This window comes from Mobula birostris, chromosome 25 (assembly GCF_030028105.1).
Source record: "Mobula birostris isolate sMobBir1 chromosome 25, sMobBir1.hap1, whole genome shotgun sequence".
Taxonomy (NCBI): Eukaryota; Metazoa; Chordata; class Chondrichthyes; order Myliobatiformes; family Myliobatidae; genus Mobula; species Mobula birostris.
Genome location: NC_092394.1, coordinates 39,363,476 through 39,390,867, shown reverse-complemented (window position 1 = coordinate 39,390,867; position 27,392 = coordinate 39,363,476). Strand labels below are relative to the sequence as shown.

At 38.4% G+C, this 27,392-nt stretch overlaps 1 protein-coding gene across 16 annotated transcripts in view; it reads right to left on the bottom strand.

Annotated features, from left to right (window-relative positions):
- The window catches only part of LOC140187721 (uncharacterized), a 241,503-nt gene that overhangs the window by 99,309 nt on the left and 114,802 nt on the right, over nt 1-27,392 (bottom strand). For 14 of the 16 annotated variants that reach the window (XM_072243320.1, XM_072243319.1, XM_072243318.1 and 11 more), the window contains 15 exons: nt 26,286-26,321; nt 24,844-24,879; nt 23,833-23,889; nt 21,473-21,508; nt 20,524-20,583; nt 18,409-18,444; nt 17,998-18,060; nt 14,851-14,886; nt 14,083-14,139; nt 12,968-13,003; nt 10,796-10,876; nt 9,442-9,477; nt 6,067-6,141; nt 4,092-4,127; nt 2,419-2,490 (listed from right to left, as the gene is read on the bottom strand). In XM_072243320.1, coding sequence (XP_072099421.1) covers nt 2,419-2,490; nt 4,092-4,127; nt 6,067-6,141; nt 9,442-9,477; nt 10,796-10,876; nt 12,968-13,003; nt 14,083-14,139; nt 14,851-14,886; nt 17,998-18,060; nt 18,409-18,444; nt 20,524-20,583; nt 21,473-21,508; nt 23,833-23,889; nt 24,844-24,879; nt 26,286-26,321 — 753 coding nt within the window. The remainder of the gene's footprint in view (nt 1-2,418; nt 2,491-4,091; nt 4,128-6,066; nt 6,142-9,441; nt 9,478-10,795; nt 10,877-12,967; nt 13,004-14,082; nt 14,140-14,850; nt 14,887-17,997; nt 18,061-18,408; nt 18,445-20,523; nt 20,584-21,472; nt 21,509-23,832; nt 23,890-24,843; nt 24,880-26,285; nt 26,322-27,392) is intronic. The other 2 variants (XM_072243332.1, XM_072243328.1) reach the window with 2 other exon arrangements.

Here is a 27,392-nt window from a genome sequence, read left to right as displayed (position 1 = left end):
CGCACATATCTTGTGGAAGTTTTTGGAGCAGAATCACGACAAAAAGCTTAACCTGTACTTGTGGATGTACTATCTACATTAGTTTTAATCCAATCCCAATCTCGTTGGGGAATGACAATCTCATTGCATTTCCCACTTAGACTCTAAATAACCAAAAATAATTAAAATTACAAAAAGAAAGCATTCCATGTTATTGTTGAACAATGAAGTCAACTTGCAGACCCATTGTGTCAGAGACAAACAAATGGGAAACTAAATTTATTCTTTGGGAGGAGAAATTCTGCAGCTCCTAAATAGTGTTCAGGTATCTTTCAACTGATTCTGAATCATCTGGTGAAGACTATTTAAAATCCCAGTGGAGAAAAATCATTTTCAAGAAAGAAATAACAACATGTGGCAAATGTGAGACTATGGGCAAAATGTTAGATGCTGGTTTTCTGATCTTGTATCAAATAAATGCGACTAGCAGAAGAATTTTTTTGGCCATTATTAGCTATGTTTAGAAACTCATTGCTTAATGCAGTTTTCATGTGGGTTGCTAAATGAGTGGCTGGATTAAATTGACAAGGGGTTAAATTGAATGTTGAAGAAAGCTTTGTTACAAGGCCCCAGAGCCTATTTTAACAATATATTTGTTTATTTAAGCAGTTCATTATTTTGTAATTGACATTGAAAAGTCCAATCAAAGATAATTTTCAGAGCAATTCTGGCTTAAGATTTGAGTGTGTTGCCAGGCATGATGGTGGCAGAAAGTGAAAGTGAGCATATTTCTTAGCTAGCAGTGTTTTCCACTGAAATCCGAAACTCTGTTTACAAGACCATCTCAGCTCAAAACCAAGCAAGAAGAAAATCCAATCTTCTCCATAGAAATGTCATCAGAAGGGTTGCACAGTGTTGCAGCTATTAAGCCACTATTTCACAGTAGAGTGACATGGCTTCAAACCTAATCTCAGGTCCTGTCTGCATGAAGTTTGCCATGTTTTTTCTGAGACTACAAAGGTTTTCCTCCAGTGCTCCAGTTTCCTCATACATTCCGAACAAGTGCAGATTAATAGGTCATCTAGCCACTGTGCATTGCCCCCAATGTGTAACTGAGTGGTTGGGTCTGGCGGAAGTCAAAGGGGGGGAAGAATCAAATATGGGATTAATCGGAGATTAGTGTTTATGTATTATTTCTAGTTTTGCACTATTTTTAATGTAACTATTTAGGCTGGATGGAGAGCGAGGTGTCTCCCAGTGGAGGTTGGTTGTAGGGGATTCGCAGCCCGTTCCTTAGTTAGAGCCTTCAGCAACTTGGGCGCCGAGGGAGAGAGGAAGAGGAGAGCCATCCGCGGTACCACCGATGCCGCAGAGAGGGCCTCAAGATGGCTGCGGCTCAAAAGAGGGGAGCCATGGAGTCATAAGTAGCTAGCCATCTAGACACAAGCTGGGGTCTGATCAGCCCTGGCTGGGTCACCTGGAGGAGGGTGTATGATGTAGAAAGACCCGAAACACCCGATGATTCCAGGAACATCACTGAAGATGTGTCCAGAAGCATCAATAGATGTATGTACACAGCAGTATACACATTTTTTTCTGTATTTATCATGTATTGCATTGCCCTGCTGCTGCTGCTGCTGCTAAATTAACAAATTTCACGACACATGCCGGTGATATTAAACCTGATTCTGATTCTGGTCTGCGAGAGCTGAAGGGACTGTTTCTGTGTGTATCTTTCCACGGCTATGACTCCATTCTCAAGTTCGCAGAGGAAAGATAATTTTTTTCTACTTGCAATCAAACTATAGAATTCATATAAAGTGAAAGACTACAATTTTTTTTAGAAAAAATATTACAAAACTTGTCAAAAACTGTACTTAAAGTTTCCATTCAAAAATTAAGATGGCTTTTTATCTCTCTTATGGCTAGGAGGGCGCTTTTGTTTAAGTGGAAGGATGTTGTTCCGCCAAATCATGCCCAGTGGTTACGGGACGTTATGCCATGCCTAAATTTAGAAAAGATTCTTTGTTCAATTTCTGAATCTAACCAGGATTTTCAAAGTTTGTGGGGGCCGTTTGAAAATTATTTTCATAATCTTTGACTTCTGGTTAAAGTACAGAAGTTGATTAATAGCATATTTTATTATCTGATAAGGTTTTTAAAATTTTTTTTTCCCCCCCAAACAGTTTCGACTTTGGTAGTGGGTATAGACCTTTCTTTTTATAAAATTGTTTATATTCTAATATACGAATTAATCTAATTTATATGAACATAGAGTAAGGAGTTTGTTAATGTGATTCAATATACTGTATCTGGTATTATTATATTTTTTCTTTTGTTTTATAATATGTATTCTCTTGGACTCTGTATTCTTCTATATAGAAATCAATAAAAATATTGAAAAAATATTAAGATATAATTATTGAAAGATAAAATTACCAGGTACACCTCCTGGAACAGCACCTGGAACACCCCTAAATGGAAGACCAGGAACCGCTCCTGGAACACCAGCTGGAATATCAACACAACAGATGTACAACCACTTTAATTTTGTATAGCCTTAACAAGAGTAATTTTTATTTGTTACCAAGTCTACAGCATTGTTCATATTACCAATTGCAAGAGTAAATTGCTAGTTTCATTGACTGCAAGAACAGATTGTGCACCGTGTTCAAAAGTTTAATGACTTCATTATTTAACTCATACAGTCATAGTGAGAGTGGAGAAAATGTGTTTGATATGAAAGTGTAGTTTACTCCATTTTGAATGTGAAGACCATGATGTTAACTGGCCGTGGAATATGTACTGTGATGGAAAACCTGAGAATCATTCTAAAAAAAAATGGGCTACAGCATACAAGGGCACCAGAGATACCCAGGTAAGTGAAGGATGTGGTTAGGTGAAATTTGGAACAGTTTAGCAGTTGATCCTAACGCTTGAGTGTCTGAATATTTAAACAGCTGCCTAACACTAAACAGTATGACACCAGGTCAGAGAGAAGGAGAAAAGAATAAAGCTGTGTAATTTTACCACATCTGTAAGCAGGATGTGTTTTATGGATCAAAAACAATTACCCAATATTCTATTCAAAGAATTCTTAGCACCAGTGATTGTCACTCTTCTGATTTTATTTTATAAAAATACTTGTACTTAATTTTATTAAGTCCACTATTTTTTTCAAACTTCCATGACAGTATGTTTTCCTCATCATTTCTGAACACAACAGCAGGAAGTTAAAAAATTAAATCTTTAATTTTGGGAGACATAGAAAACCCCTACCATATTGAACATCCCACTTGATTTCTCAGTACATTGGCTACATCGACACTGAAGGTGATGGTTGTACTGCAAAACATCTTGTACAATAAATATCTATAAGTGGAGAGGGTTGTCAGACTGATTCTACTGAGAGGAATCTGATCACTTCTAAACCCTATTAGTAAAACTATGAACCAAGATACAAAACGTTCCCTTTCGTGGAATTATCAACCAATCTTAAGGATCTTTTACTCAGTTAGTACCGCATGTAGCACACCTGTCACTTTCTTGTTACCAGTCATGAGAAGGGATGGAAAGGTAGATTTAGATAATACCTGTGAGTGAATGATAACTCCTTGAAAAGTTATCTGCTTTATATTTAGCCACATAACAATGTTGCCTTTATCACCAAAGTCACTTCATATATAACATATTTCAATATTATGTACTGAAAAATTTGAAATATGCCCTGAAAAATCACAGCTTTTGTGCTTCATGCCTACAGGTTCAATCATTGCAAATACATGGCACAGAACTGTAATGACTAAAGTTCATGTTCTCTGGAGTAGGAAAAGCCAATTCTGACTTTTTGCAATTTTCTACCATTTACTTAGGTTATATGTTTGTTAACAGGATTATTAAGTTATTGTACTATGCTTATTAATATATTATTGATATTTGGTGACACACTGCTACATGTGAAGCCATTAAGATGCTCTTGAAATGAAGACTTAAAAAAGATTATTGTTTTTTGGTAGGATCAAATAGCAGAGTGAACACAAGGTATTGTATAGATTACAGGATTCTCCATGAAACAAAGTGGCATTGATGGAACAATGTATAGGAAATTTTACCTCCAAATTTAGCTGCCTTGGCTGCTCCATAAGCACCTGCAATGTCAAAGGATTTACATTACAACAGCGCCCTGTGTAGATCAACACCATCACACCATTACAGAGAAAAATGATTCCAAGATATTTAGTACTGAGGCAAATTCTTCAAGCCCAACTAACAAAATTCCTATGAAACATTAAATCTGTTCATCACTTTATAGATGCTGCTTGATTGTTGTGTGCTTCGAGAGCTGTTTTTGTAACAAAATAAAATCATCTTTAAGCTTACATATAGGGCAAGAAAGAACAATTTACCTTTTTCCCTATGGTTGCATGGTATATATACTGAATGGTTTACCTTATTCCATATGGTTGCATGGTATATACACTGAATAATTTACCTTATTCCATATGGTTGCACGGTGTATATACTGAATGATTTACCTTATTGTCGGGTTTTTCAACACTCTGTCATATATATACTTTTTGACATTTGTTGGCACTGCAATACATTCCGTCATCAAACTAAACTGAGATGGCTCTTATGTCAAACAATGTTATTGAAGGAATGTTGACTGAGCATCCAGTGAGTTGGGTTACCAGCAGAAATCAACAGCTGAGATCCTCAGGCAATCCATGTCTGTAAATGATAATTCATTCTCTGGCCATTTACTGTTATGGACAGATCCTCACCTGGTAATGTTTAATCTATCATCACTCAATTTGCACTAAGAACATTGGAATTGATATAGAATGTTGACTGCAATAGTTATGTACATCTATAGCCTCCAAGGGACTTGAACCCATGAAAACCTCATTGAGGGTCACATCATATACTTAGTATGCGGTCAACAATGCCTCACTCAGGAAGACACCTTGGAGGCATGGAAACAGGACCCTTGGTCCTTTGGTCAGAATAATATCTACCACCACTAACCCTCTGTATGAATGCCCAGACCAAATTTAAATCAGGTCTACAAAGTCTCCATGGACCCCATGTGCCTTATTTTGAATCAATTTACCATGAGTGACCTTGTGAAAATCTTTACTTAATTCAGTGAAGGCAACATCCATTGCCCTACCTTCATCTATCATCTTTGTCACCTCCTTAAAAATGTCAATTGTTTGTAAGATATGACCTCCCCCGCAGAAAGACATGCTGATTATTCCTAAAATGTCTATGCTATCCCAAATGCAAATAAATCCTATCCCTTAGAATTTTGTCCAATACTTTCATTACCACAGATGCAGGCTCACCAGTCTACAAATTCTTGGTTTCTCCCTTTTGCCATTCTTAATCAGAAGGACAACACTGGCTATTTTCCAGTTCTCTGGGAGCTCACCTACCGGCAAAGCAGATGAAACTATCTCTGTGAAGGCCTCAACAATCTCTTCTCTTGCCTCTCTCTGTGACCCACCAAGTGCTGGAGGCTTATTAACCCCAATGTTCCCCAAGAGACCTAACATCTCCTTCTTGAAATCAACAAGCTCTAGAATATTGGCATTTGACTCGCTGATCTCGCTATCCTCCATGTCCTTTACTTCACTGAATACTAACCTGAATTACTTACTTAGGATCTTACCCACTTTTACTAACTCCAGGCAAAGGTTTCCTCCTTTGTTCTTGAGCAGTCCGATACTCTCCTTTAGGCCTTGTGTTTTTAATGCATGTATAAGGTGCCTGGAGATTTTCCTAAATCCTACTTGCCAAGGATATTTCACAGCCCCTTGACTGCAGCCTCCTGATTTCCTATTTAAATTCTTTCCTGCTTCCTTTATATTCCTCAAGGGCCCTGCCCAGTTTTACTAAGCCTTACACATGTCCAGTCCTAAACCTTACGCATGCTTCCTTTTCCTTTTTAACTAAAGTTGCAACACTTCTCATTCTCCAAAATTCATTTTTTTTTACCCCTGGAATCAATAAAACATATGTAATCCATCAGCATCAATATATATTGCAAGTATCACGAACAAGTGACAAAATTTTCAGGGAGACCTGCTGGAATGCCACCTGGAAGGCCCCCTAGACCAGATGTAATTGGAAGTGCGGGAATCCCTCCTGGAACACCACCTGGAATATCAAAGTAAGAGAGCGAAAAAAAAATCAGTGATATTTTCTGTAAATTCTCAGACTCACATAGCATTGATTCTAAAATCATTTAGTTATTACCGAATTTGCCAAACATTAAGTTGTCTTGATTTGTTGTCAGAACAGATTCAGGAAAGTGAATAGATGTTCAAGTACTTCCGATTACATTAATGGGAGCGCAGAATTTACCTCTGCTGAGGAGGAGAAACTACACTCAGTGGCCACTTTATTAGGTACCACCATTGCAGCCCATCCACTTCATGTTTGACATGTGTGTTCAGAGATGCTCTTCTGCACACCACAGTTGTAACATGTGGCTATTTCTATTACTGTCAGCTTGAACCAATCTGGCCATTCTCCTCTGACCTCTCTCATTAACAAGGCAGTTTTGCCAACAGACCTGCTGCTCATTGGATATTTTTTGTTTCTCGCACCGTTCTCTGTCAGCTCTAGAGATTATTGTGCATGAAAATCCCAGGAGATCAGCAGTTTCTGTGATACTTAAACCACCCTGCCTGGCATCAACACTTACAGTAGATCACATTTTTCCCCTTTCCAGTGTTTGGTTTGAACATTCTGACCATGCTTTTATGCATCGAGTTTCTGCCTCACGATTGGCTGATTAGACATTTGCATTAATGTACCAAATAAAGTAGTAATGAGTGTACTGTATACTGTAGGGTAATTCTGGATCTAAACTGGTTAAGAAATAGAGCATAATGAAAACCTAAAAATACTGCAAACAAAGTGTGCCAGGACAGTGGAAATGGTCAGCTGTAACCACTGTGGATGGAATTTAACACTGTTCAGTTATTGATTCAGAATTTATTACTCTTGATCAATTGACTCATCTGTTTAAATCTTGGTTTAAAAGGACACCAGGAACACTTTCAGCAGGATGTTGTCTGAAATGGAGAGCTGCCATTCAGGAAGGTGTAGTCACTGGGTCTAGCACAGGCAAATGGAATTACTGTGGATAGGTACATACCAGTATTGAAGTGGCAGGACAAAAGATCAAGTTTCAGAGCTGTATATTTTTATGAATCTATGATTATGATGTGACTCAGTAAATGTTATCGAAGAATAATGTTTGAATTTAACAACCTGTAATCTACTAATTGGCTTATGAATCACCAATCTATTTCATATTTCATTCAAAGCACTATGAGCACAAATAGCTTCAGCAAAACAGATTTTAATACCATTTCATTTTTAATCCATGCTTTATTAAATGTTTCTCTTTAAGTGTTATTCTGCACACTCTGGTTCATGCACTTTAGGAGCCTTGCTCTTAAGGTGCAAAATGAAACCTGTAATTTTATGAGTCAGCACTTCCACATGGAGAAATATGCTTGATTACTCAGCATGGAAAATGATGAATGCACTGAGAAACTACACTCAGTGGCTACTTTATTAGGTATACCTGCTTGTTAATGCAAATATATAATCAAGCAATCATGTGGCAGCAACTCAATGCATAAAAGCAGGCAGACATGGTCAAGAGGTTCAGTTGTTGGTCAGACCAAACATCAGAATGGGGAAGAAATACAATCGAAGTGACTTTGACCGTGGAGTGATTGTTAGTGCCCCACAGGGTGGTTTGAGCATCTCAGAAACTGCTGGACTCCTGGGATTTTCATGCACAGCCGTCTTTTAGAGCTTGCAGAAAATGCTGCAAAAAAAAACAAACAAAACAAAACAAAACCAAACCAGCAAGCAGCAATTCTGTAGGTGAAAACACCTTGTTTTACCCAGAGAGTGGTGGATATATGGAATGCTGTGCCCCAGAAGGCTATGGAGGCCAAGTCTCTGGATGCTTTCAAGAAAGAGATGGATAGAGCTCTTAAAGATAGTGGAATCAAAGGTAATGGGGATAAGGCAGGAACTGGATACTGATTGTGGATGATCAGCCATGATCACTGTGAATGGCGGTGCTAGCTCAAAGGGCCGAATGGCCTACTCCTGCTCCTATTGTCTATTGTCTATTAATGAGAGAGGTCAGAAGAGATTGGCCAGACTGGTTCAAGTTGACAGGAAGGTGACTTTAAATCAAGTAACCATACTTTACAACAGTAGTGTACAGAAGAGCTTCTCTGAATGTAGAACGTGTTGAAGCTTAAAGTGGATGACCTCCAGCAGTATCAGACCAGATACACTTAATGGCCACTCTATTACGTACAGTGTGGTGCATGACCAAGTGTTGGACTAGCGATCTGAAGGTCGTGGGTTCCAGCCTCGGCCGAGGCAGCGTGTGTGTCCTTGAGCAAGGCACTTAACCACTCAATGCTCCAGTCTATCCAGCTGAGAATGGGTACCGGCAAAAATGCTGGGGGTTAACCTCGCGATAGACACCGGTGTCCTATCCGGGGGGCGGGGGGAATCTCATACTCTCAGTCGCTTCATGCCACGGAAACCGGCATAAGCACCGGCCTGATGGGCCACAAGACTTAAATCTATTAGGTACAGGAGGTACTAATCTACCAAGGACTTTTACTTTAAAGAAGAGAAGGGGTGCTAATGATAACTTGTTCAGTTGCCAACTCTTGGCAGGAAAGAAACTGAGATACAAAGTAATTCCCTCAGTGCAGAAACTTGAGATTTAATCAGAAGGATTAGTTGTTCAGCGTGTTGCGCAAAAGACCATCCTGTTGCTTCCCTCTTCCCAGTTATGCAAAGGGATGGAACGGGAGATCCAAAAGGTGGATTTATCCACTGAAAAGCCAATGTTTGGTACTTGCAAATATCTCTTTATCCCTATATGTTCTATCAGTTTCTATACATGTACAACAACAAAACACAAAACTAAAATAAAATGGTATCAGTGAGCAATAACAGATTCCAAATCTAGGAAAATGGCATCATATCTATCACTAATATGTTACTGAGAACGTCATATTTATGAAAAGGATTACCATTATTTATATATACTGTGCATAATACTATATTGTTATGTTTGATAGATGTTTGACATCACTGCAAAGTGGTCACTGATATTCTCCTTAACCAAAGTGATATTTTTAAATCTACCTGGAAACAAGCAGCAGATCAGGCAGCGTCTGTCAGGATTCACTGTGTTTCTCTTTCCACAGACGCTGTTTGACCTGCTGAGTCTTTCCATCATTTTCTATTTTTGTTTCAGATTACCAGCCCCTGCAGCTTTCAACTGAGAAATTTTAAATGCCTGCCAGTTGCTTAGGTCAAATAGAAGAGAAACACAAATTTGGACAGCAGGGTTGTCTGTGAAGCACAGTGTCACTGAGTTATGAAAACAGGAAGATTTACCTGCAAATTTAGCTGCTTTAGCTGCAGCATATCCACCTACAATGAAGAAAAATGAATGAGAGAGGACAGGTACATTGAGTGTGGAATTTTGAGCAACATTACTTACACCAATGAAATCCAAAAAAAATTCAAAATGCTGAAAATATATTTGTGCACTTGAAATCTGTGTGTGGTTCCCAACCGTCAACATACAATACATACTTCACAAGCTATATACTGCAACACTATTTTCTTGGCTAATAAGACCATAAGACATAGGAGCAGAATTAGGCCATCAAGCTTATCGAGTCTTCTCTGCCATTCCATCCTGGCTGATCCTGGTCCCACTCAACTCCATACACCTGCCTTCTTCCCATATCCTTTGATGCCCCGACCGATCAGGAAACAATCAATTTCCATATAACCAATTACAGCACAGAAACAGGCCATCTCGGCCCTTCTAGTCCATGCTGAACTCTTACTCTCACCTAGTCCCACCGACCTGCACTCAGCCCATAACCCTCCATTCCTTTCCTGCCCATATATCTATCCAATTTAAATATACGCATGGACTTGGCCTACACTGCAATCTGTGGCAGAACATTCCTCAGATTCATTACTCTCTGGGTGAAAATATTGCTCCTTGCCTCTGTTCTAAAAGGATGCCCCTCAATTCTAAGGCTGTTCCCACTAGTTCTGGATAACCCCACCATAGGAAACATCCTCTCCACATCCACCCTATCTAGTCCTTTCAACATTCCCCCTGCATTCTTCTTAATTCCAGTGAGTACATTCATAAAGCTGCCAAATACTGCTCATCTGTTAACCCCTTCATTCCCAGAACCATCCTTGTGAACTTCCTCTGGACTCTCTCCATTGATAACACATCCCTTCTGAGGTATGGGGCCCAAAACCGTTGACAATACTCCTACTCCAAGTGCGGCCTGACTAGGGTCTTATAAAGGCTCAGCATTATCTCTTTGCTTTTATATTCTATTCCCCTTGAAATAAATGCCCACATTGCATTTGCCTCCTTTACCACACACTCAACCTGTAAATTAACCTTCTGGGAGTCGTACACGAGGACTCCCAAGTCCTTCTGCACATCTGATGTTTGATAATAATACGGCTTATTCACACCTGAGGCTCCCATTTTAGGAAAATCCCTCAGTCTGTTTTTGAATTACACCAGGCGATTCCATGATTGCTGAATAATTAATCTGATCGCAACAGTGATAAGAATTTAAAAACTAATTTCAAGTGCAAAGAATCTGAATTGCCAAAGCTGTTAAAATACAGCATACACATTTCCATCAAGACCAAAATAGATTGAAAAAAATTCATTAATAAGCGACTAAATTACTAGGAGCAGCACCTGGAATACCTCCGGGAACAACCCCTGGAATACCTCCGGGAACAACCCCTGGGATAACTCCGGGAACAACCCCTGGGACACCTCATGAAATACAAGCACAGGAGAGACAAATAACTATATTTTCCACAAAACTGATAGCATCAATGCTATTTAATTCTATCACCATTCCATAATTACTGAGACCATAAAAGTGTATTGCTGTAAAGAGAGATTCTGCAGTGTGACCAGGAGATCAAATATTTTTAGTTTCTTGAATGAGATTGCTGAGATCAAATTTGATGAGGAACAGCAATTTATTCTGTAGCTTAGATCCTGCACCCTGTGAGAATTTTTGATAATTGGCAATTAAATTATTACAACTGTTTCACTTTTGCATAAGTGTGACTCCATTAATAGTGCATTCCAACGTGGAAACAATGACAATGGCCAAAAGCATAACTGAGGAACAGCAACTTCTGTATCTATAAACAGCAATTATTTTGATCTAACATTTGTCAAGAATGTTGTTCCTTTTTTGATATTTGAAAATGTTTTGATATTTGTTCAATAAGGATCCTCATAAAGGACTTATCAATTGGGTAAGAATGATGGAGTTGGAGATGATGTATTGGCATTTACAGAAGACTGGTTAATCAATAAAAGGCAGAGATATGTAATGAATGGGTGTCTGTCTGGTTAGCAATCAGTGCTACAGGGGTTGGAGCTGGGCTCACAATTGTTCACAATACTTATGAATAATTTGGAAGGGAGACTGAGTGTAGTATATTGAAATTTGCTGATGACACTAAATTGAGTGAAAAAGCTAGCTGTGTGGAGGATTCAGAGAGACTGCAAAGGGATATAGGTCGGTTAAGTGAGTGGGCAAGTGTTCAGCAGATGGACTGCAATGCTGGTAAATGCAAGGTCATCCGTTTTGGGAGGAGAAGTAGAAGCTCCCATTGTTACTTAAACGGTGAAAGATTGCAGCATGCCGTTGTGCAAAGGAACTTAGGAATGCCTCTGTACAAAACAGTCTTGGGACAATGATTGATGGAGTTGCAGATAATGAGGAAAAGAATATGGATAGACATAAATCAGATGGAAAGTAGTATGCAGCAGTTTCAGGTGGAACTTAATCCAGTCAAGCGTAAAGAAATGCGGTTTGAGTCGTCTAATACTGGCTGGACATAAACAATAAATAGAAGCTATCTTAGAACTGTTGATATACAGAGGGACCCTGGGGTGTAAGTTTATAACTCCCATAAAATAATGTCACATATAGATAGGTTAGTGGATAAAGCATCAGCAAGCTGGCCTGCATAGGCAGAGGTATTGAATATATGACCTGGAATATCATGTTGTTTGTCATATTGCACAAGAAATATTGTCTGCAGTATTGGTCACAGCGGGACAAGAAAGAGTGCAAACACAAAATAATCTGCAGTTGCTGGGGTCAAAGCAACACTCACAACACACTGGAGGAACTCAGCAGGTTGGGCAGCATCTGTGGAAAAGATCGGTCAACATTTCGGGCTGGATCCTTTGGTCCTGACGAAGGGTTCCGGCCCGAAACGTCAACCGATCTTTTCCACGGATGCTGCCCGACCTGCTGAGTTCCTCCGGCGTGTTGTGAGTGCTACAAGAAAGAGTGCAGAAGGCATGTCATCATGTTACATGCAATGGAGGACTTCAGTTACAATTAAAGAATGGAAAAACTGGGATTGTTCTCACTGGAGTGGAGGAGGGTAAGGGATGACTTTATTAAGGTTTATATTAATTATAAAGGACATGAATACGGTAGGTCGTCAGTTTCTCCAAAGTAGAGGAGTCTAAAACTTGAGGACAGGGGGAGAGGGGAAAAGAGTTAAAGGGAATCTGAGGAGATAGTTTTTCCACACAGAGGGTGGTGCATATATAGCAAGTTACCAGATGGTAGAGGCAGATACAATCACAGCATTTAAAAACAGTTACATGATTAGGAAAGGAATAGATGGATATCGATCAAATGTAGGAAAATGGGATAGGCATAGATAGGTATCTTGGTTGGCAAGGACATGTGGGTGAAGAGCCTGTTCTTGTACAACTCTATGGCTCCACAACTCCAGTGGCATACAAGCAGAGTGAGCGAAAGAATTTGTATAGATTAGCTTCCACAATGTGCAGTGACTGGACCAAGAAAATAGGAAGATTTACCTCCATATTTTGCTGCTTTAGCTGCTCCATATCCAGCTGCAAATGACATGAGGTTGACAAGTTAACCCAGAATATTGGTACATATTGTGTGAAGTGACCAGCAACCCAAAAGAATGAATCCCATCATCATTTTCCTGTAAAACCCCATATGCTGACCTTCCGTATGAGTGTAAATTGTTCAAATAATTTAACAAAGTAATCCATGTGATTGCAATTAGAATACAGAAAGGCTGTTCACAAATACATTTTGCATCAATATATGGTTCATGTGTAGGTTGTCAGATAAAGAGTATTAAACTGTGATTAAATTACTGGATTATTGAAAAGGGGTCTGGAGCATTGATACCAAGATACTGGTTTAAATCCCAACATAGCTGTTGAAAAATTTAAATTCAAATAATTAAATAAATCTGGAATTAAATTCAAATAATTATTATCAGTAGTTATGACCAATTAATCAACAAGATTGTGTAAAGATGTTTGTGGTTCATTACCTTCACTATATTCAGAATAAAGCTATTTCCAAAATAACTCGTTAATATGTTGAAGTGACCACTTAAATTATATGTAAGAGTATCAGGATGGGCTAAGACATATGCAATATTATATGTATTAATATATATCAATATTAAACAAAACTTTTTGTAAGAAGCATAGAATCTATACTAAATAATTTATCCATTTGTTTACATAGTTCAGATGTTTTTAACTTTAATTAATAGAACGGATGAATTAAATCTGCCAGTAATACACTTTCCACTCAGAGGTTTGGTGTGCTTTCCCACCAGTATTGTGCAGACACAAGAGGCCACGTAACACATAAAAGTGACTGAGCAATTTTCACTTTTTATAGTAGGATTTACTCTAACATTAAGCACCAATTTATAAGATTTGCTAGTTTAAACATAGGGGGTCCTGAGTTTCCTCTATGAAATCTTACTCCATTCTGTTCTTGTGTCAAGCTGGGCTGCATATGTAATCAAATCACAACAATGAAAAAAATTGAAAGTCTCCCAAGTGTAAAGCACAACATAGTGAATTGTAAAAATCTGCAAACAATAAAACACACACATTACATACAATATCAAAATTTCATTAAAAAATGACAAAATTACCAGGAACAGCCCCTGGAATTAAACCTCCTGGACCAAGTAACCCTCTTGGAAGAATGCCTGGAATATCAACACAGGAAAGGTACAGTCATCTATATTTTCTGTAGAACTCACAGAATTATATTGATAATTTTTTTTAATCTAAAGAAGTACTCCAATCTCAAAGGTGGATTGTTGCTTTATTTCCTGTAAAAAGAAAGATCCTACAGTGTGACCAGGTGTTGAAATACATTCTTTTGCCAGAATGAGATGGCAGAAATTATATTTGATGAGCAAGAACAGTTTATCCTATTGTTTAGATTCAGGGTGTGATAATCATCCGTACTGGAGGTGTACATATTTACAGTATGATGAAAAAAAATGTGGAAATATTTCATGTTTCACCATCTGATAAGCACAACATTCCTACACATTTTCCCCAATTACCAATGAATACCATCTGGAATCAATTACATTGCCCAAAGGCATAAATTAATAATAGTCTGAATGGTAGATTTGCCCCTCAGTTTCCTTCCATCACTATTATCAGACTTTAATTTTGTTGAGAGAATTGTTCCCAAAAATTCTGACATATAATATTATAATGTCTTGATATCTGATATTACATTGAAATATTTCTGTTGGGAGGATACCTTAGTAAACTCGCTAATGAGGCAATTATTTAACTCTTGACAGAAGCATGCAGAGAGAATGAGCATGAAAGTTTGCACGAGTTATGTCCCTTAAGGTGCAGTAGATCCTTGACTGAGCTAAGAAAATAAATGAACTTGCCTCCATATTTAGCTGCTTTGGCGGCTGCATACGCATCTGTGATGACATAAAATTGGCAAGTTAAGACAGTGAACAGGCACATACAGTGTAAAATAATGAGCGTCATAAAGATTAACCCTATCAGCACATTCCAGAGTAAACCCATTGTGAATAATCTATATTAATGCAACTATTTCAGGTAAACTAACCAAGTAATCTATAATATTACAATTAGGATAAGAAACCATGATTTAACCATAAATTCCTTACCCCATTATAGATAGTTTGCAACTTACCTTATGAAGAGCTGACAATTGGGTACAATTAAGCCACCAAATGAGCAGCCAATCTCTGGAACATTGATCCAGAGGTAGGCGTCTAAACCTTAAAGTGACAGTGGAAAATACAAATTCAAGTAATTCCATGAATTCGGAATTACTTATTGTCACTAATAATAATTGTATGGTCTGACAACAGTGGAGAAGTGGTTATTGGTGAACTCACAGTCCCCTGGGAAGACAACATCGATGAAGCCCATGAGCGCAAGTTAACCAAGTATGCAGAATTAAGATCAGAGTGCAGAGACAGAGGGTGAAAGGTCTCATGCTATCCATTCGAAGTAGGCTGCCGTGGGCTTATTGCGTTCACTCTCCAGAAGAGGCTGCGTGACCTTCGCTTCACTAGAAGAGAGATCAAGTCAACCAGCAGGGCTGTAGCTGAGGCAGCAGAGAAAGGATCAGCATGGGTGTGGACCAAGTATGTCCAGAGGGGCAGATAGTCAGACAGTGTATACATATCTTGCAAACCCTTCAGTAGTTGCATAGACACCTGAAGAGCAGACTGTCTGTTGGATGGAAGTGACCAACAACTCTGATAGAGGCAGATGCCAAGTTTTTAAGCTCACCAGTGGGAGGTGGTGCTTTAGCACTGCTGGCCCACCACCTCGAGGGAGTCTTGATCATAAGCGGGCGGTGGCAAATCAACTGATGATCCCACTGGTGATAGCACAGGACAGTTAACATCTTAGTCCACGTGTATTTTGTAACTCTAATGCTGTCTGTGTATTCACTTAGTTGTCATAAAGTTGATTGTGGTCCATTGATGTCCCGCTTGGAAAAAGAATATGCAATCCATATTATTCTGGCATATAGGCGACTTCAGACTCACTAACATGGCTGATTCTGAACCTCAGCTGAAGAGCAGCTTCTGTAAGTTAGTAACTGCTTAGTGACATCTGTACCCTCAAGTATGTAAACACATTTTTGAATATTTAATGATATCACATGAGATTCCATCATCAAAGTAAGTAGATGATAGGGGGACTGACTCACAAAATAAATTTTGATGGCAATTGCTCCCACTTATTAAGTTCCTGACCAAAGGTTGTTTGAACTTCCACTGAGCTGAACCATCAGCAGAGTTCTTCAGCTGAATGGATATCAAGCAATCTTCACCTAGCAAGGAATGAATGACTTTTATTTGAATACTTGCAGACATGGGTCAGGTTTATGCTGGCAGTGTTTGAGATTTCATTGCGCACTCCCTGTGAAAACCTTGGACATTCACATAGAAAGTTTACTGAAGCTGCAAAATCTCTTGTGCATCTGTCAATAATAATGGACTTGATCTCATTCATTATCAAATCCATTGTATCACTGGGGGATACTCACAACATTACATTTCACATTTAGGAGCTGGACATCAATGGCTAAAACTTTCAAATGAAAAACATGTTTCTTTTCCATTCCTCAAGTATCATCTAGTGTAGACATTCCCAACTGTTATTGAATAGGACAGTTAAAAGATAGAAGCAGCGCATATCTAGAATTTTTCATAGACATTCACAACCAGTTACTTGGGAATGTTGGCGCGTGGCCAAGTGGTTAAGGTGTCGGTCTAGTGATCTGAAGGTCGCTAGTTCGAGCCTCAGCTGAGGCAGCGTGTTGTGTCCTTGAGCAAGGCACTTAACCACACATTACTCTGCGATGACACCGGTGCCAAGCTGTATTGGCCCTAGTGCTCTTCCCTTGGACAACATCGGTGGCATGGAGAAGGGAGACTTGCAGCATGGGCAACTGCCGGTCTTCCATACAACCTTGCCCAGGCCTTCCAAGGTGCAAATCTATGGTCTCATGAGACTAACGGATGCCTACTACTTGGGAATTAAAGTTATTATCTGGTGTGTATTTAATATTTCAACAATATTTGAGTAATCTTTATTTTTATATATATAGTTGGAATAAGCATTCTTGTTCGTTCAAATAATTAATTATGGATTATATGTATAACCTGTAATTATTCATATTTACATCCTGTTAATTGCTTACATCATGATGCTACCACATGATACATGGGTGTCTTGCTAAAATAAAGATGAAGCTACACCCATATTTTGGACTCCCATATCTTTCTTTGAATTAGTTTAATGTTTTGAAGTTACAAACATAACACTATTTGCAAAATGAAGACTAAAATGCAAGGTCCCACAGAGCAAGTACCACAAAGAGATTAATGTATAGATTTATTTCTTTAATGGTGCCGGTAGAGGGAGGAAAATTTTTCTTCTATTGACGGGTAATGTTCTCGGATTGTTTGTAGCATAATAAACTATACGGGAATTGTCAATATTCTCAAAGGAAAGCTACCTTGAAGATTATAATAATTTATTAAAGTAACAGCTAAAATTATGTGTTGAAATTCTGGGTCTAAAGACACATGACAGGATATAAGTTAATTCTACTCTATATTAGAATATAATTTTAGAAAGACACAGAATTTATACCAGTGTGTTTATTCATTAATTTACAAATTTCAGATGTTTTTAATTTACATCAATGCTACGAAACAATTTAAAATGCTAAAAAAGCTTTTCTGACTCAAACATTTTTATTGCATCCTAAGCATAAATTCAACAAAGTCCATCCACTTCGAAAATGAAAGACCAGAGAACAATTTTCCAAGCTAATACCAAGGGCTTATTCAAGCTCCGATTTACAAAATTTTCTTAGGTCATAAGTAGGGGAATTTGCAGTCCCCACTAGGGAACCTGATTTGATACTGTGCTGCTAACAGCCCGAGGTAATACAGGAGTGATAAGACCTTTAAGTTTAGTGTTGGGTACAAAACATAAAATCCATCACAAATAACTTAAACAACTGATAAAATTACCTGGAACACCCCCTGGAAGAGCACCAGGAAGAACACCAGCTGCGAGTCCTGCAGCACCAGCACCTGCAGTATCAGTACAGAAGAGCAACAGTTACTTAAGTTTTCACAGAATTATGTGACACCAATGCTAAAAATATTGTTAACGTTACCAGTGACAAGGGTGTGATTGTTACTTGCTCCAAGAAGGGATTCTATAATGCAACTAAATTTAAAATACTTTCATTTCCTTGAATAAGTTTTCATGAGGAAGAACTACCTACTCTATTATTTAGGTTTTGCAAGTAATAATTAAGCAAAGGTGTTTTAGCCAGGATGATGGCATGGAAACAGAATGGGCATAGTAATTTGCTCAAAGTAGTTTCTTCGAGGACAAAGAGGCATTGACTAAACCAAGGTAGCAGAAGGACTTACCTGGATATTTAGCTGCTTTAGCTGCTGCATATCCACCTGAAATGTCATAGATTTAGACAATTAGGATGGAGAACAACAAATACAGTGTAAAAGGGTTGGAGGTATTATATTTGAATAGTCAGTATTGATTCAAATTATTCAGTTAAACTAATAGTGACAGTATATTCACTGTAATTACAATTGAAGAAAGAAAAGACATACCTACAGGTTCTCTAATCTTGCAGAATATGGATCATGAGTCCTTTACCTTACATTAGCTTGACTATCGTTGTTGTCATTCCTTTCCGTGCCTTGTGGTGCATTGGGCAGCAACCTTGCTGGTTCTCTAGCATTTGTCTGTGCTTTTTTTTTTTTTTACAAGGCCCAGTTGCTAGCTCGATGCTCAACCCAGAACGGATGGAAAGTGTGCAAGGAGCCGGCCAAATTTGAAAGCAGGATCACTCACCTCGAAGTCCGGTGTGGATGCCACTGCACCGGCTAGCAAATTTGACTGTTAGGGCACTATTAAATTACTAGATAAGCAGCTGGAAGTTTGAACCATTGGCCCAGCATAAAGAGTTTAAATTCCAACATAGAAGTGGAAGAATTTAAATTCAATAATTAAGTCAATATGGACTTAAACTTCAGGATCTGTGATGGTGACAATTGAATCATTTAAATGGAATAAGAAGCTTTGGGCCTATTAGTATCCTTCTGGGGAAAAAAATGATCTGCCACTCTTGTCTGGCTAATATATTCAAAGTTCAAAGTAAATTTATTATCAAAGTACATATATGTTACCATATACAATCCTGAGATTCATTTTCTTGTGGGATTTTACAGTAAAGGCAAAGAAACAAAAACAAACAAAATAATTATAATAAACACATAAGCAATAAATACTGATAATAAATAAACTTAAGATGAAGAGTCCTTGAAAGTGAGTCCATAGGTTATGGGAACAGTTTAGTGTTCGGGTGAGTGAATCTATCCCCTCTCATTTAAGAGCGTGATTATTGAGTGGTAATAACTGTTCCTGAACATGATGGTGAAGCTCTTATGGCTCCTGTACCTTCTTTCTGATGGCATTAGTGAGAAGAGAGCATGTCCTGGATGGTGGGGGTCCCTTATGATGGATGCTGCTTTCCTGCAATTGTGTTCCACGTAGATGTGCTCAGTGGTGAAGAGGTCTCTGCCCATAATGGACTGGGCTGTATCTGCTACTTTTTGTAGGATTTTCCATTCAAAGGCATTAGTGTTTCCATTCCAGGTTGTGATGCAACCAGGCAGTATACTCTCCGCTACACATATATAGGAGTTTGTCAAATTATTAGGTGACATGCCAAATCTTTGCAAACTTCTCAGAAAGTAAAGGCGCCACCACACTTTCTTTGTAATGGTACTTGTGTTCTGCACCCAGGAAAGATCCTCTGAAGTGATAACACTGAGGAATTTAAAGTTGCTGATCCACTTCACCCCTGATCCCCTGATGAGGACTAGCTCCTGGGCTTCTGGTTTCCTCCTGAAGTCAATAATCAGCTCCTTGGTCTTGCTGACATTGAATGAGTGGTTGATGTTGTGGTACCACTCAGCCAGATTTTCAGTCTCCCTCCTATACACTGATTCATCACCAGCTTTGATTCTCCCTATGACAATGGTGCGGTCAGCAAACTTAAACATGGTATTCGAGCTGTGCTTAGCTCACAGTCATAAGTAGAAAGCGAGTAGAGCGGAGGACTACGCACACAGCTTTGTGCTGATGGAGATTGTGGAGTAGATGTACCAATCCAAACTGACTGGGATCTGCAAGTGAGGAAATCGAGGATCCAATTGCATAAGGAGGTATTGAGGCCCAGGTCTTGGAGCTTGGAGCTTATGTGGCTCCAGATGTACAATGTGGGTGGCTCTTCAACATTTACTCAGTTGAAGAGCAATTAGAACAAAAAATACCAGCAATTCAAGTGACAAACATGATATTGAATATGTAAGTATTCCTTTTCTGGGTGGTACGATGATGCTGTCTGTTTATCTAGTTTCTGTGTGTTGCTAAACCCATGTATAGCAAATCATGTTAAAGATGCATTCAAAAGATCATTATAAGTGAAAATTTGCCGGGGATACCCCCTGCAATCCCACCTGGAACAGCTCCTAGGAAACCTCCAGCTGAAATCCTGGGAAGCCCTCCTGGAACAGCACCTGAAAGGCCAGCACAAAGGAAAGTGTGAATTTTCTATATTCTCTAAAAAGCTCACAAAATCGCACGGTATCAATATTAAATTTCTTATTCTTATTATACTTTATTTACTATTAGTTAGAGATTCTGTATTGTGACTGAAGTTTGTGTACTTTCAGTTACTTGAGTGAGATTGAAGAAATTGTATCTGATGAGGAAGAATAGTTTTATTACTTAGGATTTGGATGTGTCTATCATGCAAAGTGGTTGTGCAAATATACGCATTATGATGAAAGAAATGAAAATATTTCAGGTTTTTGCCCTCTGTAGATTTTACAATGATACTCTAGTTAGTAGTAAGATTGCTACAAGTGTTGCAGTACCTCCACAAGTATTCCCTTATAACTAATGCACAAGGCATGTAACATTCAATCAGTTATCAAGATCAAAGGCATTAAAGAATATTTGAAAATTATAAATGTATAAATGGCAGATCTGCACCTTGAATTTTATGACATTTATTTTAATTATATATGTATTTTTGAAAGGTTTGTTTTCAACATTTTTCTACACAAAACATTAATATAATTTTTTGATAGTAACACTAGGGAGATTACTAAGATGTCTTTGCAAGCCAATGGTTTCTTTATCCACGTACAAGAGAAAACCTGCAGATGCTGGAAATCTGAGCAACACACACAGACTGCTGGAGGAACTCTGCAGCCCAGGCAACATCTATGGAAAAGAGCCAACAGTCGATGTTCCGGGCCGAAACCCTTTGGCAGGAATGTAACAAGTGAACACGAGAGTTTGTTCAAGTTGGTTTTCCCAAGATGCAATGGGACAATTGATTGAATTGAGAAAATAGAAAGATTTACCCGTGTATTTGGGTAAATTTACTTGCATATTTACCTGCGTATTTAGCTGCTTTGGCTGCTGCGTACCCATCTGCAGTGAGAGAGAATTAATGAGTTATGAGCCGGAAGAGTGAATAATATTATAGAGATCAACTGTAGAACAATCTAGTGAAAAGTAATTTCTGAAATATTCAATATTAATGAAATTTGCTTCAATCCAACTCATAATGCGACATCGCGAGTGGAATAAAGAAAAGCAATTCAGTCACAAATTCCATACTTCCACATTCACTTAGTGGCCACGTTATTAGGTACCTCCTGAATATACATACTTCCTGTACCCAATAAAGTGGCCACTGAGTGCATATCCATGGTCTGCTGTTGCCCATCCTCTCCAAGGTTTGACCTGTTGTAAATTCAGTGATGGTCTTCTGCACATCACTGTCATAATGGATTCTTATTTGAATTCCCTTTGCTTTCCTGTCAGCTTGAACCAACCTCCTCTAACCTCTTTCATTAACAAGGCATTTTTGACCACAGAACTGCTATTCACTGGGTGTTTTGTTTTGTTTTTCGCACCATTCTCTGCAAACTCTGGAGACCGTTGTGCCTAAAAATTATTGGAGATTAGTAGTTTGTGGTATACTCAGACCTCCCCATCTGGCACCAACTAAAATTTCATGGTCACATTTGTTCCCTATTCTGACCTTTGGTCTGAACAACAATTGCAGCTCTTGACCAAGTCTACATGCTTTTATGCATTGAGTTGCTGCCACATGATCGGCTGATTAGATATTTGCATTATCGAGCAGGTGTACCTAATAAAGTGGCTATTGATTGTAGATCATGCATAATTCTCCTTACTGAGGGCACACTACACCTGAGCATTAGGTATAGTAGTTGAAGGGTTAAGTTACTTGTAAGTAGTCAGTATCCAAGTGATTGATACGGAGTTTGTATCCTACCAAGATACTGAAGGATTATATTCAACTAATTAAGTAAGTTTGGACACTGTAATGGTGACATGAAGTCACCAAACTGGCATAAAAACATAGCAGCTCTATTGGTTTCCTTCAGGAAAGAAAAGCTGTCTTCATTATCTGATCTAACAGTATGTTATTCTCTACCCACCAATGAACTGACTCTACCTGCCTCTTCATCTCAGGGGTAAAGGGGAAAATAAAAACTGTCACAGCTAAGGATGCCCACAGCCACAGTGATCAGATAGCACTGGATTGTAAGAGCAAAGGTTCTCAGCTTTGTCACCAGTCACAAAGGTACTGAACAAAATATCCACTGAGTTGGACCAACTCCTAGGCTCCATGGAGTCTTGTGCAAACTTTATTCAACAAATGCTAATCAGTACTCCACTGAACATTCGCTGTTATAAACCAAAGTTATGATAGAGGTGTTTGAATCTTCACCATTCATACTTCTGTGGATATCTTTGAAAAAGGTATAGGATTTTGACAGGTGGCCATGAGTATCTTCCAACTCAAATGATTTTAATGAAATCATGAAAGTGATGTCAGAATTTCACATTTTTTGAGGAGCTGATCAAAAAAAAATTAGTGCTTCTAAGAAAACATTTTAAAATTCATCTTAGATATTAAGAGCACAACTAGAAATAGCAACAGTCACTAGATTTTTCAGAAGGATTTTCAAATACTTAAGGAGTGAAATTACGACATGGAGGTCATTAATTGGAATTTCACTTTTGGCAGCATAAATTACACAGCAAATTAATGAATAGCTGATAATTCCTTTTCTATAGTGGTGTATTTAGTGAGAAGAAAAATTCCTGCTGCTTGTGGATAATGTTCTAGGAATCTGAAGCAATATTCTCAAAATGCCAGAGGAACTCAGCGGGTCAGGCAGCATATGTGTATATGTGCATGGAAATGTCGACATTTTGGGCAGAAAACCTTCTTCAGGACTGAAAAGGAAGGGGGAAGACGCCAGAATAAAAGGGTTGGGGGAGAGGAAGGAGGCTAGCTGGAAAGTGATTGGTGAAGCCAAGTGAGTGGGAAAGGTAAAGGGCTGGAGAAGAGTCTGATAGGAGAGGAGAGTGGACTATAGAAGAAAGGGGAGGAGTAGGACACCCAGGGAGAAGTGATAGGCAGGTGAGAAGAGGTCAAAGGCCAGAGTGGGGAATAGAGGAAGAGGAGAGGGGAGGGAATTCTTTTTAAACCGGAAGGAGAAACTCCGAACTGAGTGTGGTCTCATCTTGGCACAAGAGGCTGCCATGGACTGACATGTCGGGACGTGAATGGGAATCGGAATTTAAATATCTGGCCACTGGGAAGTGTTCTGGGGATGTATGTATCACTGTGAATAAAAGTTGAAACCAATAAAATATACTCATTTCAATCAAGCTTAAAAATACATTGAATAAGTTATTAAAAGCTGAATTACCAGGAGCAGCTCTGGCTAAACCCCCTGGAACACCAGCTGAAACCCCAGGAATCCCTCCTGCAATATCACCACATGGAGATACAAATTAGTATATATTTTGTGCAAAACTCACTGAATTCCATAATTGTAATGCTGAGAGCACCTTATTATACTAAGACTACCAATTACAAAGATAAAATGCTGCTTTAATTTGTTGTTACAACAGATCCATAATGTGTTGAATAAAATTATTGAAATCAAGGAGCAGTTTACCCTATTGCTTATATTCTGGAGGTGACAATCAGATGAACTATGTCAACACATGCAGTATGATGAAATGTTTCTGAATGCTCCAATTCTCCATCCGATGAAAATTTTGGAAACGTGTCTGCTACAATCAGTGGGTAGCAATAACAGTAGTGTAAATATTGGAGCATGTTCATGAATATGTTCTCACTCCTAATAGGACGGCAGCGTAGCACAGTGTTTAGCACAACATGTTATAGTACCCGCGACCCGGGTTCAATTCCCGCCACTGCCCTTAAGGAATTTGCATGGCTTTCCTCCAGGTGCTCTGGTTTCCTCCCACAGTCCAAGGATGTACTGGTTGGTAGGTTAAGTGGTCGTTGTAAAATTGTCCTGTGGTTAGGCAGGGGTTAAATCAGGGGTTGCTGGGTGGTGCATCCCGAAGGACAGAAAGGATCTATTCCGTGCTGTATCTTAATAAATAAGTACAACATGGAGTGAATTGCAATGACAAAAGACACAGTGAGAAACAGTAGTAGGTAGTTCCACCTCCTTCCAGTTACTTCACCATTCACTTTCATCTTATATTTGTCTTGTAGATCATTCCCATTTATATGCATTGATCACTCAGGTACAACAAATAGAGACAGAGCATCATTCATTTTCCTCTTGTGAGTTAATAATAATAATAAGAAAAACAAGAAGGCTGACTTAATAATAACAAGAATTTGTGAATGAGGATTGGCATGAATTAGTTTCCCTAAGCTTCAGATGGTTTGGACTAACCTCCGTATTTAGCTGCTTTGGCAGCTGCATATCCATCTGCAATGAGAGAAGATTGACAACTTATGATAATGAATAGTACAATGAGTTACGTTGAGATGATCAAACACTCATCCTCCTTCCAGAGGAGGAAAAACTATTTGACAGATTTAGTATTATGGCAGATTATTCAAATCCATTCATCAAAACAACAGTGTTGAGATTATAAGTAAAATAAGGAAAAAGCAATTTGTCTGTTAATTCCTTATAGTTACAGAGGTCTTGTTTGAATTCTGTTATTCTGGCCACATGGAGTTTGGTCACTGAAACTACAGTAGCCTTGTGGTTAATTTGCAAGAATGATAGCCAGATGCCTAAAGTTTGATTCAAGGATTATAAATTCGAACTTGACAAGTGAATGGAAAATATGAATTCAAGAAATAAATCTGGAATTGAAATGGTTAGTCTCTGTGATCATGAAACCACAGAACTGTAGTAAAAACCTCATCTGGTCCACTTGTATTCTTTAGGGAAGAAAATCTGCATTCATGGAATATTCACCATATATATGCCGGACTGATGCAAAACTGAAATGTTTTTAGCTTCAATGGTGTAGGTTTTTTTAAAAAACTGTGTTCAGTGGAACAGATCAGTTTAAGATAGTGAAAACATTCTTGCCACTTGAAAATGAGTATGCTTCCAATCAAGTGGCTGTATATGACATTGTTGGATTAGATTATAAAATTGTTATTTTTCTCGTTGTTTAACTTTGTTATATTTGTACATATTTTTATATAAGCACCTATATACATGTTCAGCATGGTTTTCAGTGGCTATGGTTGCCTCTGTATTTTTCTGGAAACTTCTTGGTTTCAGTGGTGGGTGTCACATGACTCGAATCTAGCTACTTAATTGGTTAACTATTATCTGTTGTGATTTCAATGGGATTTACTTTTATCAGTGGTCTGGTATGAGGGGACCAGACCTCCTTTGTTCTCTCTCCTTCTCTTTCACTCTTCATGCTGCTTCTTCCCTTCTGTTTTTTGTTCATGTAACACTTAATAAAACGATTGTAAGCAACAAATTTCATGCCTCCTTCTTAACTTCTGAAGAAACTTTGGATCGCAAAAGAATCTGGATCCAACAGTAAAGTGAAAGTGAATTATTTTCTTGCCTAATCATAGAGTTTCTCAGACTAAAGGCTCATATTTACAAGAGGTTCTCATGTCAATATTGATAGGTGGAGGATCCTGAGTCTATTCTGGGGAATTTCAGTTCACTCTGTTCTTGTGCCAGTTAGGATAATCCATTATAGCAGATTTGTGCCGTATTTCTAATCTAGAAGTAGCAAATGATTAAAAAAAAAAATCAGAGACTAGTTTTTTGGGACAAAGCATGCGTATCTATGTTTATAAAAATTAGAACCATTTTCATAAACATCAAAAATATGAATAAGTGAAATTTACCAGGAACAACCCCTGGAACACCCCTTTGGACAGCACCTGGAAAATCAGCACAAAAGACATACAATCACTGTGTGCAGTTCCGATCACCCCACTGCAGGAAGGATGTGGGGGCTTCGGAAAGGATGCAGAAGAGGTTTAGTAGGATACAGCCTGGGTTAGAGTCAATGAGTTACAAGGAGAAGCTGGACAAACTTGTATATTATTTCTGGAATACTGGAGGCTGAGGGGAGACCTGGCAGAAGTCTATAAGATTATGAGAGGTATCGATAGGATAAGCAGTCAGAATATTTTCCCCAAGGTAGAAATGACAACTTTGAAAGGACATGCATTGGAGGAGAGAGGGTGAAAATTTAGGTATGCAGGCAAGTTTTTTTGACTGAAGATCGATAGGTGCCTGGAACGATCTTTCACAGGTCATCATGGACTCAGATATGATAGCTGAGTTTAAGAGGCAATTATATAGACATGCGAATATACAGGGGTTAGGAAGGAATTGAATCATGTAGAGGAAGAAGAGGTTTAGTTTGATTTAGCACAGAAATCATGGGCTGAAGTGCTATATTGTTCTATGTTCCATGTTAATTATCATTACACGCTACAAAAGTAACAGATGATGTTAATTTTGCTGCTAAATACATTTTGTTGTATTTAACACTACCCATCTTAACCATGAATCACGGCTTTTATTCCCTATAAGAACAGGTTCTGGATTGTGACTAAGAGTTCAAAAATGCTTTAATTTACTTGAAAGAGATGGCAGAAAACACCTTTGATGATAAAATAAAAGGAAGTTGATTCAATTATGGATGTGAAAATCCTGGAGGTATGAGGGGAAATAAATTTCATATGGAGTTCTACCAATCATTAAATGGCACGTAGACTACTTCAAGTATTGCAAATGCACATTTGATTCTCACACTGCTTATATACAAGGACTGTGATATTGCAGTAACAAATTCCGCTCCTGAGTAACAGAAGAAAGCAGGTCTGTGCCAATGTGCCTATTCCCCCTTTCAATTTGATCTGTACTTGTGGATTAATTCTATATTTATGTGGTGTGTACTAACAATGCTTAAATACTATACATTCCTGCATAAGAGAGATTAT